The sequence below is a fragment of the Myotis nattereri genome (assembly GCF_964212035.1).
Source record: "Myotis nattereri genome assembly, chromosome: 9".
NCBI lineage: Eukaryota > Metazoa > Chordata > Mammalia > Chiroptera > Vespertilionidae > Myotis > Myotis nattereri.
In genome coordinates this window covers 2,879,816-2,895,826 of record NC_138084.1, presented here as the reverse complement: position 1 = coordinate 2,895,826, position 16,011 = coordinate 2,879,816, and the positions used below count along the sequence as shown (strand labels likewise).

The window sequence follows — 16,011 nt, the reverse complement described above, 5'->3', positions numbered from 1 at the left end:
GCAGGGGCTGGCCCAGCGGACAAGGGCCGAGGGCCACTGTGCAGGTGTCCCCACGCAGGATGGGGAAGCCAGTACATCCTGGAGCGGCACTGCCTCGTCCCGGAGCCTCTGATGAGGGGCCTCAGAGAGCATGTGCGGGGGGGCCACCTGCTCATCTCAGTACCACACCTGTCACCGCACCGGTGGGGGTGCAGCCTGACTGTGCTCAGCCCCCACACAGGGGATGCCGGCTCGCCACACAGGTGATGTGGGCTTCGCTGCAGCTGCTTCGGGGATGGCTGGGTCCCAGAGACGCTGCCGTTTCATCCCTGGAGTCTGAGAGCAGCGTGTGCGCTCCCCCCACTTGCCGTATCCTTAGGCAGCCACTGCCCTTCACTGAGCCTCAGGCTCCTCATCTGAGAAATGGGTGCGGTTGGCCAAGGGCCTGGGGTGTTCGACAGCTCTGTGGAGGGCTTAGAGTTGCCCCTTGGGGCTTCCTGAAGGTGGGAGAAGGGAGAGCGGGGCCGCTGGCCTCCTGCAGGCCCAGTCCCCACGCAGGAGCTCTAAGCTGAGGTGAAGGTTCCTTTTGTGTGTTTTCATTTTTTATATGTATTTTTATTGATTTCAGAGAGCGAGAGAGAGAGATAGAAACATTAATAATGACAGTCATTGATCAGCTGCCTCCTGCATGCCCCCCACTGGGGATCAAGCCTGCCCGCAACCCGGGCATGTGCCCTTGACCAGATTCCAACCTGGGACCCCTCAGTCAGCAGGCCGACACTCTATCCATGGAGCCAAGCTGGCTAGGGCTGAAGGCTCCATTTGAAGAATGTCAGCCATTTTTTAAAAATATTAAAATGCTGAGCTAGAATATCGGAGGGCCTTTCTAGGGTGAGGGCCGGAGTCTCCCCACCAGCTGCAGGCCTGTCCCCCACTTTAGAGGGCCCCCACTGCCCTGGACTGGGCTCCCTCAGGAAGCAGAGGGGCACCATACTTCAGTCCCTGCTCAGTCCTCCCTGGGGTCACTGAGCCCCACCCTGGTCCGTCCCACAGGGTCCCCTCTGACCTGGAGTCAGGACTCAAGGCTGTGTGGCCTGGGGGAAGTTATTCAACCTCTCTGAGGCTAGTATGACTTCCTGGGCTGGTGGAAGATAAAAGATGTTGTGCAAGGCTCTTGGCAGAGGGCCCAGCAACTGAGCTGAGAAGTTTGTTTACAAGTTTTGTGCCTGCGATTCAGCCGTGGGGCCACCGCGTACTCTGACTCGGGACACACTTCCCGGTCATCTCTGAGCCTGTTTACGCCTTGAAAGGCATTCCGCCTTGAAGGCAAATTCCTTCCGTCTAGGCCAGGCCCACACTCAGGGCCCTGCATGGGCCGTTTCCTCTGCCAGGAGTCCCCTTCCTGCGGGGAAGCCCTGGAAACCCTGCTGGCTCCTGGGGCCAAGGGTGCCCGTGGGTGGCATTCCCCCTGCCCCCTGCCTGGGCAGACGGGCCAGTGCGTTTCCTGCGGTGGCTGATGCCTTTACCAGGGAGATATTAACACCCGGGCCTGGCTGGCGTGGCTCAGTTGGTTGGGCGTCGCCCTGTGCACCGGAAGGTTGCCGGCTTGATGCCGGCCAGGGCACACACCTGGGTTGTGGGTTCGATCCCGGGAGAGGAGTGTGCAGGAGGCTAGCCCATTGATGTTTCGCTATCACATCGATGTCCTCTCTCTCTCCCTTCCTCTCTCCCTAAAAATCAATAAAGAAAATCTTAAAAAAAATAAAAAAGCAGTGGCACTTAAAAACAACAGACAGCGCATCCTCACCCAGCGCGGACGCTGAGCCTGCAGCGCCACCCAGGGGCGCCCGGAGTAACTGCACCACCGTCGGGCAGGCCATGCTCCCTGCTGCCCCTGGTGGTAGCCGTGGGGAGTGCGCCCTCAACAGCACGTTGGTAGTTGCCTAGGAACTCGCTGACAGGCCCCTGGGGAAGCCGCCCCCCTCCCAGCTCCCTGCAGATCCCTCCTTATGGCCTGGGATCGGTCATCGGTCATCGGTCATCCCTGCCCTCCTCCCACTGTCCCCCATGCTACAGCCCCTGGGGACAGGCACCGCCCTTCTTGTGAGCGGAGCGCTCCCTTCTCTGAGGTTTCTTAGGCAGCCGCGGAGCAAGAACTTGGGGAGCATGTGTGGGGTTTGTGAAAGGGGGGACCGAGGGTCCTGGGTGGGGCCTCTAAGGAACCCCGTGTCCCTGCTTCGTGGCCTGCACAGAGCCTTGGGCCCCGAAGAGACGCAAAACTACTGAGGGAAGCTGTGCCCCTGAGTCCCCTGTGGGCTGCCCTGGGCGGGAGGTGGCAAAGGAGTCACAGAACCGGTCCCTGGGTCCCTGCCCGTCGTGTCCCAAGGGGCTGGTAGGGGTGACAAGCTCTGTGATGGACAGGTCCTGGCTCTCCCTGGTCTTCCCCGCACCCCTCCCCGCCCCCCCACATGTCGGGGGCACTGGGCTGCCCAGGTCCTCTGGGCCTGTCCCTAACGCTCCAGGACACTTGCTCCTAAATGCCTTCAAAAATGCAGCATTCATGCCCTGCCGGTGTGGCTCGGTGGTTGAGCATCAACCCCTGAACCAGGAGGTCAGGGTTCAATCCTTGGTCAGGGCACATGCCTGGGTTGTGGGCTGGATCCTGGGTCCCTGGTAGGGGGCGTGCAGGAGGCAGCCGATGGATGATTCTCTCTCATCATTGATGTTTCTAGCTCCCTCTCCTTCTCCCTTCCTCTATCTGAAATCAATTTAAAAAATCAATTAACTCATTAAAAATTTAGTTAATTGACTAATTAAAAATAATTTTAAGAAGGAACATTCATAATGGCGGAGGACAAGCATGCTAGGGGGCCACCTGCTCTGCTTATGTGCGGCCGGATCGGTTAGAAACAAGACCTCCCCCCAAAACATCAACGACAAAAAGTCCAGCCACAAGAGCACCGAGTCCCTGACCGGCCGCCTCCCCTCCGGCCTCCGTGTCCTCATAGATGGTTGCAAGGCCTCTGGGACCCACGGCTTCTCACTTCCTGTCCGGAGGGGCGGGCCTTGACGGGGGAGGTGCACCTGGGACAGCTGAGGGGCTGGATTGGCCCAAGGCTCTGTCACCTGAGCATGGCCGTCACTCCTGAGGGCAGCCCTTCTGTCCTGCCCCTTCTCAGAGGCCTCCTCTGAGTGTCCCGCTGACGCCCGAGGAACTGGCCAGGCCATTGGCCACCTCGGCAGCCCGGGCTGTTCTGCCAGCCCCTCCTCTGCCCCTGGCACCCTGCCCGTGCCCCCCCCCCCAGTGATGCCCTTTCATGGGGGCCACCTCAGTTCACTGTGGGTGAGCTCTTGCTTCCTCCAGGCTCCATGCCGTCTGGCCAGCCCCTGGGCCTCCTGGGAGAGCGGACATTTGACAGGGTGAGGGGGTGAGTGTTGGGCTGGGAAACAGCCCTTCCCTTGTGGAAAGCGAAGGAGAAGGTCAGCCAAGCGCTGGGTCTCGGCCTCCGGAGGATGGCAGCTCCGGGTTTTGGGCTCCCTCGGGGCCTTGTTGTTGTGGTGGCACAACTTTGACGGGGGTTGGGGGTCAGAAACCCACGATCCTGCCTTCACCAAGAGCCTCCGGGAAGTGCGGGGACAGCAGGGATGGGCGTCCCCAGCTTCCTGACCCAAGGGCAAGGCTGGGGGAAGAAGTCACAGACCCACGTGCCCATCGACCAGAGCCAAGAGCCACCTGGTGCCCTCCCAGCCGCCCGCGGCGTCCCCCTAGCGTGTCAGTCCCCCTGGATCCGTGGTTGAGACGACATCCTTGGAGCCATCGCCCAGAGGGTCAAAGAGGGCAAAGGACTTGCCCAAAGCCACTGGGTGAGCCGGGGGCGGTCCCTGCCCCCAGCTCAGGCTGCTGCTGCCCCTGGGTCCGACCTGAGCCCTGCGCCCACTGGGGAGCCACACATGCCCTCCCCGAGTCACCCGGCGGACCCTGCCGGCTGAGGCCACAGGCCACACAAGCGGGGGACGAGGGTCTGCTGTGGAGATGGGGGGCAGGCCAGGCCAGGAGGGGCGCCCCTCGGTGGACTACCCTGGCCCTCTGGCCCTTCCCTGGCTTGTCCAGCTGGACTTGCCCCCGAGCCAGCCCAGAGGCAGGTGGTCGGGGAGCAGCCGTACGAGCGCCCAGCGCATTGGGCCCACCGGCAGGACCCCGTCTCCATGACGCTGCCCGAGCTGGTGAGCGAGGCGAGGCTGGGGCCGCGCGGGCTGTGGGGCCCCAATGAGCCACCGCAGGGCACGGGCCGCCGCGGAGACGCTCTCTGCCCCCGCTCTCTGCCCCCGGGGATGTGTGTTGACCAGGAAGCGGGCCACAGAGGCGGCAGAGGCCAGCTGACGAGGCAGTGGGCGCACAGCGGGTCGCGGAGGAGCGGATGGGAATGACGTCGGGGCGCGGCCTGCATCAGCCCCTCCTCGCTGCCCTCCCAACACGTTCCGGAGGCCTGGCTGGCTCCGGGCTGGAGCTGGTTTGCTGGGTGCCCAGAGGAAGGCGGCCCGTTTATCTGGATCCTTTGCCCGAAGCCGCTGGCCTGGAGCGCACGTCAGGGAGGGGGTGGCGGGTGGGGGCGGGGGCCACAGGGCAGGGGACAGAGGGGCTGCCAGTGCCCTGGCTCTGGCTGCCGCCCTCCCCCACCCCCAGCATCAGCAGCACTGACTGAGCTCTCAAGGAAGTGAGAATAAAATTACCTCTTTATTTCCAAAAAGTGTAGGGCGGGGGAGCAACAGGATAAAAACTAAGACCAGTTCCCTACGGATCCATCGGCCTCGGAGGGACAGCAGCTCCTCAGGCCACGTTGCCACGGCAACCGGGGGACCTGTCGCACGGGATACTGGTCCCTCCGGGCTGGGGCTGGCCACGGCTCCCACGCTGGGCTTGTCCCTGCCCCGCAGCTAAAAATTGGTTAGTGGGTTAGGTTTCCAAAGGCAGCGACTCTGGGTCCCCCAGGGGGCGGGCTCCCCTCCCTCACTCTCCATCGGCAGCTCCTGGCCTCCAGCCCCAAACTCCTCCCACTCGCACGTCCACGCGGCCCTCATCAGGCCCTCCCAACCCCCCAGCTCCTCTGGCCACCTCCTATCACCTCCTGGGCTCCCTCCTCCTCTGCCTCACTGCCCACCCCCCCACCCCACAGTGGTGGCTCCCAACAGTGGCAGTCCCGCCACCGTGGCCTCGGGGAGTGAGCCTGGCTCAGCCCACTGGCCAGGGGCAGGTGGCCAGGGGTAGATTGTCACCACAACAGCCCCAGGGCCACCCCGTCCGAATGCATCCTGCAGCAAAGGTTAAACCAGCAGAAGATGCGAGCCAGCGGAAGACAGAGCCCTTGGAGAGGGTTCGAAGGCTCCAGAATCTAAGGCGGCCCAACTAGGTCAAACATCCGGACGGGGTAGGGGAGAGGCTGAGCCTACAGGCCCCTGAACTCTGCGTGGCTGCCCCCTGGGCCCAGGTCACAGGCTCTGGAGGAGGGAGGAGGATGGAAGGGGGGAGGGAGGGAGGGGACACCGGAGGGAAGTGCCCCAGCCTGGTCAGAGCCAGCCTCTCCCTAAAAAAGGCAGACTGTGGGCCCCAGAGGGAGGAGCCCAGCCGCAGGGTCAGGGAGCCATCTCCCAGGCAGGAGGGCGGGCGGGCTGAGGCCAGGCTGCAGGGTGTGTGTGTGGGGGGGGGGGGGGGGGGGGGCGAGGAACAGGCCTGGGGACACCTCTCTGCTCCCGGGGACTGACTGAGGACGGGCGCGATGGAGGGTGCTGAGGGCGCAGTGGAGGGAAAGAGGAGAGGAAACCAGGAGCAAGACCAAAAATGGGGTCTGTGACCGGCATGTACCCCAGCCTCAGGGACACCCCTCAGAACAAAACCCCACCCGCCCTTTGGCCGTCACCCCACCTGCTCCCCCCTCCCACGGCGCCCGCGGGCTGTGGTGTCATTTGTGGAGGTAGGCGTCCAGCCACAGCTCCCCGGACTTCTTCAGGGACCTGGGGAGAAAGGTGGGGGGGCAGTCAGGGGCCAGGAGAGGAGGGCAGCCCGAGGGAGAGGGGGGGCGGGGGCGGCCTCGCTGGGGGTGCAGGTGCCTCCCCTCAGCTGTCAGCAGGGGCTGCAGCGCAGGGCTCCCCTGGGCCCCGAGGAAGAAAGGGAAGGCCCCCAGCCAGCCAGAGAGAAGCCCGCTCGGCCCCTCTCCTCTGTGGGTGCACGGTCTCCCCCCTGGGTGCCCCCCCCGGCACCCACGCCCCCTCACCGGACGATGTCCTGCAAGGCCCGCAGCAGCGGCTTCTCCTGGTACTCAATGCCGTGCTTGGCGCACAGCGACCTCACCAGCGGAGCCACCTTGTGGAAGTTGTGCCGGGGCATCGTGGGGAAGAGGCTGGGGGAGGGGCGCGGGTGAGCGGGCAGGGCCCAGGGAGGCCCGTCTGCAGCTCTCCCCGCGCCCACCCGGGCGGCCGGCACGCGGGTGGGGCTGCTTGTGGGCGGCTGTGTGTGCTCTGGGGACTGGAAGTAAACGTAAAGGCTAGAGGACAGACACCAAGCTTTTCCAAAAAGGAAGTCAGTGGCCCTGCCGGTGTGGCTCAGGGGTTGCGCGTCGACCTATGAACCAGGAGGTCACGGTCCGGTTCCCAGGCAGGGCGCGTGCCCCGGTGGTGGGCTCAGTCCCCATAGGGGGCGTGCGGGAGGCAGCCGATCGATGTTTCTCATCATTGATGTCTCTCTCTCTCTCCCTTACTCTCTCAAATCAATAAAAATCTATTTTTTTAAAAATTGAAATCAATAAAAATATATTTTAAAAGTAAAAAAATAAAAAGGAAATGAATGAACTGGAGGGGTGAGAGGAAAAGGCATGACGGCAGACGAGGATGAGGGGCAGCAGGGATGGGGGCCTTTGGGGGGAAGCCCCTGGCATCTCAGTTCCGGGCAAGTTACCTAACCTACCAATAAAGTGGGAGCATCGCCCTGCCCGCCCCGTGGGGCTCACGGACCAGGGGAGGCACAGGTGTGAGCTCTCTGTGACTGCAAAGCTCCAGCCACACGGGGTGGCTGTCCCGATGACGGGGGCCACAGGGCACCCCTCCCGGCCTCAGCGGGGCTGGCTGTGGAGGTGGGGGATCTCCCCAAGTGGGGGAGAGAGGGAGCCCCCAAACACTGCCCTCGGCCCAGATGGGGCTGGTGGCCGCTCCCTCCCACGGTCTGTGGCCCCCGGCCCCGCCTGCCCGCACTCACTGGTGCTCGATCTGGAAGTTGAGGTGCCCGCTGAACCAGTCGTTGAAGAAGGACTGCTCCACGTTGCAGGTGGCTGCCAGCTGTGCGGGGAGGGGCGGGGGGGCCGGGGGTGAAGAATGAGGGGCCTCGTCTCCTTCCCACAAGGCCCAGCCTCGCCCAGGCCTCAGGGCCACCCCTCCATGTCACACCGCTCTGCCCGGAGCCCTCTTCGCGCCGAGTCCCCGCTGGTCCCTCCCGAGGAGCCCGCCACCTTCCCCCGGGAGCCAGCACAGCCCTGGGTCCGCTGGGCAGCCCCGGCCGGCCCTGGACGAAGGGCCCTGTGACCCCACCTGGCTGCTGAACCAGTCCCGGTAGGGCTCTCGGTCAATCTCCATGACGATGTGATTCATCTGCGTGACCCACACAAACCAGTGGCTCTCCAGGAACCTGGGGTGGCGGGGGGGGGGAGGGGGGTGTCGCTCAGCGCCTGCTCTCCAGGCCCAGCCACGGGGGGGGGGGGGGGGGGGGGCGGGGACGACAGCTCCTCCCCCACCCCAGGCCGCCCAGGCAGGCGGAGGGGGTGAGCTGAGGTGCCAGGACATGCGGCCCAGGGGTCCCTCTCTTCAAAGCGACCGCCAGCCCCAGTGTGGGCCGGGGAGGAGCCGGAAAGCCAGGCACCTGATGAAGTTGAGGAAGAGGATGGCTCCCAGGACGCCGTAGAAAGGGATGTAGGTGGCGAAGAAGCGGGCGTAGTAGCTGACGGCCCAGGCCAAGTCCTGCCGGGAGAAGCACGATGAGCCGGGAGGGCCCGGCCCCGGCACTGCGTCCGAGCCCAGGCAGGCACAGGCGCACGCGCCCAGGCAAAGGCGCCCAGGCAAAGGCGCCCAGGGGCTCCCACGGGCGTCTTGGAAGGTGGGCAGCAGCCCCACCAGACCCGCTCGTTTCCAGGGAAACGCTGGGAATCTTGGCAGCAGGAAGGGAGCTGCGTGCCCTGCTCTCAGGGAAAGAAAGAGGGTGGGGACCAGGGGACGAGTGAGGGGCGTCCACAGGGAGGGGCCGGAGGTCAGCAGCCCTTTTGTGCACCGGGGAGTCTGACCGTGCACCCAACCCGACAGGCTCACCAACAGCCCTGGGCTGGGGTCCTGTCCGGACTCATCCACCTGGGACCCCTTCCTCCAGCTCACCCCGCACACGGGGAGGGGGGGGGCAGGGCAAAGGACAGAGTCACGGCCGCCCGCCTCAGGGCCTCACAGGCGGGCACTCGGCCTCCTGTGCATCCACCTGCACCACCAGCGCGCAGCGAACAGTGGCCTTCCTAACACCGAGCACCCATCTCTCCCGCCACCCTCCCCCCGCCCAGAGGAGCCCATAGTGTCAGGAGGGAGCAGGCGCCCTCTCAGCCACCTCGGGGCCTTTGCAGGACTGTTTCCTCTGCCAGGAATGCGGGCGCAGCAGCCGGTCCCCCATCACTGTCCTCCCCAGGGGTGCTCATTCCAGCGCCACCGCCCGCTTCGTGTGGCTGTGGGTGCTCCCTCAGCTGTGCCTCGGTGCCCCCGTCTGCAGGCCGGGGAGAGCTCCCACGGGGGCTCCGCGTGGCGTGAACGTGTGTAGTGAGCGTGGCCGCATCTGAGCTCTGACACTCAGCCGGCCCCCGGCACCACACTGCCACCCAGAGCGCTTCCGCCCCGCAACCCGGATCACCGACCGCCATGCTCAGCGCGTTGCGGCCTTGCTCCCCGCCGGGGGCCACGGGCCAGATCCAGCCTCTGGGGAGGACACACGAGCCCTTTCCACACCTGCCCCTGCCCTGGCATGGCCCGCAGCCCACCTCCAGGCCCATGTGCCCGCAGCCCACCTCCAGGCCCACGTGCCCGCGGCCCACCTCCAGGCCCACGTGCGCCGGGCCGGGACGTGCTGTGTCCAGGCCGCGTCCACCCGGCGGCAGCTGCTTCCCTCATCGGCTCAGCAGCTCACCCCGCAAGGCAGCGGAGCTCAGGTCAGCTCCACCACATCCAGCGAGTGCCTTCTCTGTGTCAGAGGCTAAGTGGGGTGCTGGGGGCAAAGGTCATTCGGAGCCCGGGCCTCCAAGGACAGGCTAGAGAGGTCCCTTCAACACCCCATGGAGGGGACTGGTGGTCCCGGGGGACCGAGACCTGGGTCCCGGGGCCTCCCTGGCGTTTAGAAGCAGCCTCCACCAGGACGGGGGCCTGAGCCTGGGCCCTGTGAGTCTCAGGCACCAAGTCGGGAGCGGTGGGGAGGCCCAGCCCTCCGGCCCGGATGCACCCCATTTCCTGGCAGGGCAGGGCGAGGGCAGGCCCTGCAAAGGCCAAGGGCCTATCGCGTTCCCAGGCCTGCCCTCTGAGCCTGCTCAGGTGCGCCGTCAGATCGCCTTTCCTGCTGCCCCTATTTCATTGCTTTGTTCCTTAGGGAACGAACAGTTTAAAAAAAAAGAGATTAACTATTCCTATCACCTGCATGAGAGCAGATTAAAATACCCAGCAGCATCGCCCCGCCCCGCGCCACGGCTCACACTCCTGCTTGGCACGTGGCCGCCAGGCCCAACGAACCTGGGGCAGACGGCGGTCACGTAGGCGCGGACCTGGGTTCAAGTTCCTATCACTTAACGGATCCAGAACTTCCATCCTCCAGCCCAGGGGTCCTCAAACTACGGCCCGCAGGCCACATGCAAGTACAAATATTGTATTCGTTCCCGTTTTGTTTTTGTTTTTTTACTTCAAAATAAGATATGTGCAGTGTGCACAGGAATTTGTTCATAGTTTTTTTTTAAACTATAGTCCGGCCCTCCAACGTCTGAGGGACAGTGAGCTGGCCCCCTGTTTAAAAAGTTTGAGGACACCTGCTCCAGCCCCTTCCGGCCTTGCGGGCAAACAGGGTTCAATGACACAACGCAGGCATCAGAGCCGGACTGTTCTAGAAGACCGTCAGTATTAACGAAACTCTGGGGGAAAGAGCGAAACTTGGAGGTGAGTGGGGCACGTTCTACCAGCACGGGCAGAGTCACGCCTCCTCCCCAGCCACCAGCCGTCGCCGGAGGCCAGTCCGGATCTCTGAGCAGAATCAGCAGCCACGGGCAGGCCTGCGGGGCGCCGTGGTTGAACCCGGAGGTCACGGTTGGATTCCCGGTCAGAGCACGTGCCCGGGTTGCGGGCTCGATCCCCAGTAGGGGGCGTACGGGAGGCAGCAGGTCCATGGTTCTCTCCCCATGGATGTTTCTCTGTCTCCCTCCCTCTCCCTTCCTCTCTGAAACCAATAAAAAAATATTACAAAAAACAAAAAAACAAACACACAAAAACCCAAGAATCAGCAGCCACGCCGACCTGTACTTCCCATGAGAGGATGCAAGGCCAAGTGCTTCGCGGCCCTTCAGATGCGATCGGACACAGGCCCCGTCACTCCAGAGGCTGGTGGCCCGAGTGTGGGGAGGCCTCGGACGTGGCGGTGAAGGCCTGGGTTCTAGAGCCCTCCCACCCCTTGGTGTCACTTCGGGGAAGTCCCAAACTCTCAGAGTCTCACTATTTTCATTTATGAAACCGAGTTAAAAAAAAAAAATTTTAAGAGAGACCAGCAGTACCCACGCCAGTGACTGGAGAGCAGGGCCCTGCCCCTGACCCACTGGAACCCGCGCTGCCCAGCTGACCGCCCTGTCCAGGTCACGCCACGTGGGCACGCTGTCCTCTCGGGAGGAATCATGCCCACACGCTACACAAAGCCAGGCTGGTGGGAGGCCCTGAGGCCCCATGGACGGCGCCCTTCGGAGGGGACGCGGGGCACAGATGCAGACCCACGCACGGGGCAGACCAAGTGAGGAGGCGCGCGGAGAAGGTGGCGCCGGCCCGACCAGCCCCTTCCTCACCGCCTAGGACGGTGATGGCGAACCTATGACACGCGTGTCAGAGGCGACACGCGAACTCATTTTTTTGGTTGATTTTTCTTTGTTAAATGGCATTTAAATATATGAAATAAATATCAAAAACATAAGTCTTTGTTTTACTATGGTTGCAAATATCAAAAAATTTCTCTATGTGGCACCAGAGCTAAGTTAGGGTTTTCCAAAATGCTGACACGCCGAGCTCGAAAGGTTCGCCATCACTGGCCTGGGACCACCCCGGCCACGGCTGGGGATATGAGCCCATGCGGTTCTGCTGCTCACAGACCTGCCACGCGGCCTGTGGCGCTTCCACGTGCAGCCTCGGCCACTCACACACCTGCCCCCGCCCCAGCCGGCGCCCGGCTCTCCCTGACCAACGTGGGACCCGCCCGTGGGTCTCGGAGACACGCGGACACAGGAGGCCCTGCTGGCGCAGAGCCGGGGTGGCGGGCCGCCTGCGGCTCTGGCCTCATTGCCTTCAGGAACTTTCTGAGGGCTCTGCAAGGCACTGGCTCCCAGGGGCTCCCCTGTGCGTGGGGCCCTGCGGGGCGGGTGCAGGGCCTGCCAGCCCCAGAGCAGGTCCTCCTGAGTAATAAGGCAGCTGCCCCAAAAGGAAACGTCTGGGCCGCTCCCCCCCCCCCCGCCCCCACCAGAGACAGGAGGGCACAGCGCAGCCCCGGGGTCCACCGCCCAGACCCCCTCCGCACGCCCAGGCCCACGGCGCCCACCGCCCAGACCCCCTCCACACGCCCCGGCCCACGGCGCCCACCGCCCAGACCCCCTCCACACGCCCCGGCCCACGGCGCCCACCGCCCAGACCCCCTCCGCACGCCCCGGCCCACGGCGCCCACCGCCCAGACCCCCTCCGCACGCCCAGGCCCACGGCGCCCACCGCCCAGACCCCCTCCGCACGCCCCGGCCCACGGCGCCCTTTGGCTCACCACCCAGTCTTTGCGGACGATCATGGTCCTGATGATCTGGTACTGGAAGTACATGGGGATGAGCAGCGGCGGCCCAACTGCGGGGAGAGCGGTGCAGAGGTGCTCAGGGGCGTCCTGTACCCCCGGGCCGCCCTGCCCCCGTCCCGTCCAGCCCCCACCCCAGCTGGAAGAGCAGGAGGGGCCGCGGCCAGCACACAGGCCTGCAGCTCACGCAGAGGCGGCCGGGAGCAGACAGTACCCCCACCCCCAACCCGGGATCACGGAGCAAGGGCCCTGCTGGCCTTGGGGCCGTCTGTCTGAAGGCCCAGGAGGCCCAGGAGGCCCAGGAGGGCTCTGCAGGGGTGGCTGCCATGGGCCCCTTTCCTAACAGGGTTAGCGTCACTTTCTGAGTCTGCAAAGGTGTCGGTGGGAGAAGAACAGAGGGTGAGGGGCGAGGGGTCAGGGTGAGGGGTGAGGCTACAGCGCCCCGCACTCACTCAGGAAGAAGTACTCGTGCTGGTGGTTGTAGGGCAGGTATTTCAGCTTCTTCTTGCCGTACTGAGGAGAGAGAGACAGAGGAGAGACAGAGAGAGAGACAGAGGAGAGACAGGAGAGACAGAGGAGAGACAGGAGAGACAGAGGAGAGACAGAGGAGAGACAGAGAGAGACAGAGGAGAGACAGGAGAGACAGAGGAGAGACAGGAGAGACAGAGGAGAGACAGAGGAGACAGAGGAGAGACAGAGAGAGACAGAGGAGAGACAGGAGAGACAGAGGAGAGACAGGAGAGACAGAGGAGAGACAGAGAGAGAGACAGAGGAGAGACAGAGAGAGAGACAGGAGAGACAGAGGAGAGACAGAGGAGACAGAGAGAGAGACAGGAGAGACAGAGAGAGACAGAGGAGAGACAGGAGAGACAGAGGAGAGACAGAGAGAGAGACAGAGGAGAGACAGAGGAGACAGAGAGAGAGACAGGAGAGACAGAGAGAGACAGAGGAGAGACAGGAGAGACAGAGGAGAGACAGAGAGAGAGACAGAGGAGAGACAGAGAGAGAGACAGGAGAGACAGAGAAAAGACAGAGGAGAGAGACAGAGGAGAGAGACAGAGGAGAGAGACAGAGAGAGAGACAGAGGAGAGAGACAGAGGAGAGAGACAGAGAGAGAGACAGGAGAGACAGAGGAGAGAGACAGAGGAGAGAGACAGAGGAGAGACAGGAGAGACAGAGGAGAGAGACAGAGGAGAGAGACAGAGGAGAGACAGGAGAGACAGAGAAAAGACAGAGGAGAGAGACAGAGGAGAGAGACAGAGGAGAGAGACAGAGGAGAGACAGGAGAGACAGAGGAGAGAGACAGAGAAGAGAGACAGAGGAGAGACAGAGAGAGAGAGACAGAGAAGAGAGACAGAGGAGAGACAGAGAGAGAGACAGAGGAGAGAGACAGAGGAGAGAGACAGAGAGACAGAGGAGACAGAGGAGAGACAGAGGAGAGACAGAGGAGACAGAGGAGAGACAGAGGAGAGACAGGAGAGAGACCATGAGTGCCGGCCCCTGCACCCGGGCGCCCAGCCTCCTGTGCCCTCCCCCCCACCTGCTCTGCAGCCACCGCTGTCCCTCCTGCCCAGGGGGCCTCTGTCCCTCGCCTGTCAATCTGCCCCCTCCGGCCCTTCGGCTGACCCCGGGCTAACCACGCCAGCACGTCCGCAGCTGGCTCAGTGCGTCCCCCGCGCAGCCTCAGCCCCCGGAGCCGGCACTTCTGAAGCGAAGGCTCAGGGTCAGGGCCCTGCCCAAGGCCACAGGGCCCAGCGGGACCAGCACTGAGAACGCTGACTCGGCGCCCACGGGCAGGCACTGAGTAACTATTGTTGGGTGAATGCACAGCCCAGAGGGGGTCCTGGGCTGTCTGCATCCCTTGGGAGTGAGGAAAGCTGCCGGGCCCCCTGGGGAGCTCCCCGAGCCCAGGTGAGCAGCTGCAAGGACCAGGGGAGGGCCTGGGGTTTCCCGTCCCCGGCTGGGAGCATCTGCTGCTCAGAGCCTCCCGCACTGTCAAGGCCACGCCCTGCTCCCGGGCCCAGCGCCCTCCCCATGGGGCCCCTCTGAGCGCCAGCCAGTGGGAGAGCCACGGCACCACAGGGTCCCTGTGGCACCACAGGGTCCCCGTGGCCCTTTAATCCCAAAGCTCGGGCCCCTGGGGACCAGCCCCCGCTGCTGTGTCGAGGCTGAGACCGCAGATGCTGCGTGCAGAGGGCACCTGCTTTGCTCGTCATGCTGGGGTCTGTGGGGGGAGCCAGGCCAGGGCGAGACCCCGCCCAGGTCGCTCAGCCCCCTGAGTCCCATTTGGCGTCCATATCCCTGGTTGTTAAAAACAAACCAAGGAATCTGGCCAGCGTGGCTCGGTGGCTGAAGGTCGACCTAGGACCAGGAGGTCACAGTTGGACTCCCGGTCAGGGCACAGGCCCTGGTTGCGGGTTCAATCCCCAGTGTGGGGCGTGCAGGAGGCAGCTGCTCCATGATTCTCTCTCATCACGGATGTTTCTCTCTCTCTCCCTCTCCCTTCCTCTCTGCAATCAATAAAAATATAGTAAAAAATAAAAGCCAAGGAGCCCTGGTCGGTGTGGCTCAGTCCCGTGCACCAAACGGTTGCTGATTCGGCCCTGGCCAGTCTGGCTCCGTGGATAGAGCGTCGGCCTGTGGACCTGGGTTCGATTCCCATCAAGGGCACTTACTTTGGTTGCAGGCCCCTCCCTGGCCCAGGCCCTGATTGGGCTCATGCAGGGGGCAACCAGTCGATGTGTCTCTCTCACATCGATGTTTCTCTCTCTGTCTCTCCCTCTCTCTTCCATTCTCCCTAAAAATCAATGGAAAAATATCTTCGGGTGAGAATTAAAAAAAAAAAAAAAAGAAGTGGCTGGTTCAATTCCCAGTCAGACACATGCCTGGGCTGCAGGCTGGACCCCTGGTAGGGGCCGTGCAGGGGGCAGCCCGTCGATGTCTCGCTCTCACACCGATGTGCCAGGTGCTGGCCCCGGGGACACTGCTCCTGGGCAGCCCTTGCCTGGGTCCGAGGGCCAGAGCCGCCGCCCCCAATGTGTCCATCCCCACTTACTGTGGGAAATCAGAGCACCGGGTGGAGGCGCGGGGGGCCGTCCAGGCCAACGCCCCGGGCTCCCCAGGTGAGGACAGAGCACAGTGATTATCAAAACCACAGGGGTCTGTGGGCTCCTGCACGGAGGGCCCCCGGGAACAGAGCCCCCCTGTCCCAGGCCTCGCCTCCTGGCGCCAGGCCGTGCCACAGCGCCAACCCTTGGCTCCGTGCAGCCTCCGGCAGGGGCCCCCTCACACCCAGAGAGTGTGTCCATTTGCTCCAAGACGGTCACTAAGGGCAGGGCTGAGGCTGGCCTTAGAGGGGCCCCAGCCAGGGAGGTCTCAGAGGTGGGTGGAGGGGCCAGCGCTTGGGGGGGAGGGGAACCCCGAGTGGCCATTCAGGGAGGGAAAATGCAGCTGCCAGGGGTCTGCGAGGCCTACAGGCCACACAACGGGCTCAGTCCCCAGTGGGGGGCGTGCAGGAGGCAGCTGATCAGGGATTCTCTCTCATCAGTGATGTTTCTCTCTCGCGCTCCCTCTCCCTTCCTCTGTGAAATCAATAAAAATACATTAAACACACACACACACACACACACACACACACACACACACACACACACACACGGAAGCTGGAGGGATCCAACAAACACATTTCCCTTAACGTCCACTAGGTGGTGGTCCCGACAAGGCCCCACAGGACCCAGAGCCCTGGCTTAGAGCAGACGCCGGGGTTTGGATGGCGGCGCTCCTTTCTCTAGCTGTAACCTTGAGCGAGTTACTCCATCTCTCGGCCTCAGTTGTTCCATCTATAAAATGGGTTTGTTGAGCGCTCCCGCCTCAGGGTTAAGCAAGGCTGAAGTGATGACCTGCATGCAGCACTCAGCTCAGGACCGGCCCTGGACTGGCTCGGTGGACACGCC

At 63.5% G+C, this 16,011-nt stretch overlaps 1 protein-coding gene across 1 annotated transcript in view; it reads right to left on the bottom strand.

The window, feature by feature from the left end:
- Window positions 1–4,695: 4,695 nt before the first annotated feature.
- Window positions 4,696–16,011, bottom strand: part of FADS2 (fatty acid desaturase 2) — a 28,090-nt gene continuing 16,774 nt past the window's right edge. Inside the window, exons 6-13 of the mRNA XM_081098977.1 lie at window positions 12,511–12,571; window positions 12,035–12,111; window positions 7,883–7,980; window positions 7,555–7,651; window positions 7,226–7,305; window positions 6,249–6,374; window positions 5,900–5,988; window positions 4,696–4,914 (exon numbers count right to left, since the gene is read on the bottom strand). Of these exons, the coding sequence (XP_080955103.1) occupies window positions 5,937–5,988; window positions 6,249–6,374; window positions 7,226–7,305; window positions 7,555–7,651; window positions 7,883–7,980; window positions 12,035–12,111; window positions 12,511–12,571 (591 nt within the window). The 3' untranslated portion in view covers window positions 4,696–4,914; window positions 5,900–5,936. The remainder of the gene's footprint in view (window positions 4,915–5,899; window positions 5,989–6,248; window positions 6,375–7,225; window positions 7,306–7,554; window positions 7,652–7,882; window positions 7,981–12,034; window positions 12,112–12,510; window positions 12,572–16,011) is intronic.